The 2,374-nt window shown below is 50.3% G+C and overlaps 1 protein-coding gene across 12 annotated transcripts in view; it reads left to right on the forward strand.

Annotated features, from left to right (window-relative positions):
- CLTA (clathrin light chain A) overlaps nucleotides 1-2,086 on the forward strand; it is a 47,031-nt gene extending 44,945 nt beyond the window's left edge. For 7 of the 12 annotated variants that reach the window (XM_021714962.1, XM_008062962.1, XM_008062964.1 and 4 more), the window contains one exon: nucleotides 1,641-2,086. In XM_021714962.1, coding sequence (XP_021570637.1) covers nucleotides 1,641-1,812 — 172 coding nt within the window. In that variant the 3' untranslated portion in view covers nucleotides 1,813-2,086. Of the gene's footprint in view, nucleotides 1-664; nucleotides 701-1,640 lie in introns of all 12 variants that reach the window. The other 5 variants (XM_008062961.1, XM_008062963.1, XM_021714964.1 and 2 more) reach the window with 2 other exon arrangements.
- The last annotated feature ends 288 nt before the right edge of the window (nucleotides 2,087-2,374 follow it).

Raw genomic sequence — 2,374 nt, forward strand, 5'->3', positions numbered from 1 at the left:
ACCACACCCAGCTGAGTTTTTGATTTATTATAGAGATGAGGTCTCACTGCCCAGGCGGGTCTCGAACCTGTGGGCTCAGGCAGTCCACTCATCTCAGCCTCCCAAAGGCGCAGGATTACAGGCTGAGCCACCGAACCCGGCTTGCCTTTTTTTTGTAAGGATACCTGTTATCAAAGCAGTATTGTCAAAGGCTTGGGAACAGTTCTCATTGTTTCCGCCTTAAAAAAAATCAGGGCTGGCTTTTTTAATAAGGGAAGTAAGGGTGGAGCGAAGGAGAGGAACCTGTGGATGGTGGTGATGGGCTGAGGTCTGTGAGCCTCTCAGAGCCCATGACCTTAAGGTGTTCATTCTGTTAGAAAACAGAACTGGGTTTCCTGGGCCCCCGGATGCGCTTGCAGTGAGACTTGTGAAATGCTGGACTTACAGGTGGTGTTTAATTTGATTTCTGCACATTCTCTCTGGAGTAGAAATGGAGACTGGAAAGGTCGAGTCTGGTTTTGCTGGACAGCAGGGTGGCCAGCAAAGCCAGCTGCACGTTCCCAAGCACAGATAGAGTGGCAAGGGCATGTCTAGCTTACTGACCATCTGCATTGAGCTCATTCTCATTTTCTAGATCTGACCTAAAGTTTCTCTCCTTGTTTCTTTTCTTCTCTTCACCTTTAAGCACAAACATAAACCATCCTTGCTACAGCCTAGAACAGTTAAGTAAACCTTTCTCACTGCCCCTAACTGTGTGTGCCATGAAGTCGCAGTGTTGTAGTGGCTCTGGGCTTCAGCGATGTTCGCCACGGCCATCCCTGTGACAGTGCCACCCTCCGTCCCCACAGACCAGCCATCTCCATTGCTTTTGCTTTGCCCGTGATGCTTGTCGGAGTAGATGATATAGTGTGTCTTATCGCTGTCCTTTCCGGCTGTAGCTCCCACCAGTCAGTTTCCCCCTGGGGTGGGCTGCTCTTGATGTGAGAGAATGTTGGAGCAGCATCCTGCCAAGAAGCAACTAAAGTTGGCTCTCCTGCCAGTGTGCCCGGAATGGCCCTAGGGCACGTGGCTGGAGGGAAAAGGCAAACTTTTGGCTGAACTGGAGAATGTCCTAACGAACCCCCTTCCAGAATGGCTTTAGTCTCTAGTGCCTGCTAGCATGGGAGCTTTGTCTTGAATTCCTTTGGATCTGCCCTGTTTCTCTCCAGCCTTAGGAATACATCTAGAGGCTCGTGTACAATGGCCTGTAGGCTTTTTAGAAGTCTCTAAATTTCCTGAAAACTCAGTACGGCTCAGCACAAACCACTTCTCAGGTTCTTGACTAGCCTGCTGCTTTGCTCTTGATAATTTGCAGTGCGAAGCTGGCTGAGGACTTGCTTTTCTCATGCTCCAGAGGAGCAGAGACAGCCAGACAGAGAGACAGAGTGAGCCCTGAACCAAACACCTGTATTCCAACATTTTACACAGCAGTCTGGGCACCCTGTGCCTAGGAGAGCCAGCCACATGTCTGCCCGAGTCCGACCTGGGCCAGGGGCTGTTCCTCTTGAGAAAACCAGAGGCCGTGAAGTCAGGGGCGAAGAGGCAGTTGCTTGTAGCAAGGCAGCCGCCAGGTTGCTCAAAGGGTTCAACATTAAACCAACATACTTTGTCGTTGCTTTCAGGGCAGCAGAAGAAGCCTTTGTAAGTGACATTGACGAGTCGTCCCCAGGCACTGAGTGGGAGCGGGTGGCCCGGCTGTGTGACTTTAACCCCAAGTCCAGCAAGCAGGCCAAAGATGTGTCCCGCATGCGCTCAGTCCTCATCTCCCTCAAGCAGGCCCCGCTGGTGCACTGAAGAGCCACCCAGTGGAAACACTACATCCGCAATATCTTAATCCTACTCAGTGAAGCTGTTCACAGTAATTGGATTAATTATGTTGAGTTCTTTTGGACCAAACCTTTTGTCTTTAGAGTTGATCATTGTTTGTGATTGCATGTTTCCTTCAACTGTGTTCTCCCTGGCATTCAGAGGAGGGGGAGGAGGAAGAGGGAGGGAGGGAAGCCTCCCAGCAGTAGCCTCAACCTGTGCTTCGTGCATTATTCTGAGAATAAATTTCTGTTTTAAACAATCCACGTGAAGCGTCTTTAATGACCTCAGCCTGTGCTGCAGTTTGGAGTGAGGCCTGAAGGGTTGAAGAGTTTCCTTTTGTCACCTGAGGAGGCACAGCTTTTGGGTGCCCAGCCCGCCTCGATCTAAGATGGCTCCCCCTTCCTGTTTTCTGGAGTAGGATCCTGTGCAAATGTTCATTTGAAAGGAGAGTTCCGTGGCTAAAAGTTAGCCCTCTTTACCTACCGAAGACGTGCCTGTCAGTCATCTCACCAACCTGGACATTTTCTCCCAGATGGGCTCATTTGTT

The sequence above is a fragment of the Carlito syrichta genome, unplaced genomic scaffold (assembly GCF_000164805.1).
Source record: "Carlito syrichta isolate Samal-C Ts95f unplaced genomic scaffold, Tarsius_syrichta-2.0.1 Scaffold306198, whole genome shotgun sequence".
NCBI lineage: Eukaryota > Metazoa > Chordata > Mammalia > Primates > Tarsiidae > Carlito > Carlito syrichta.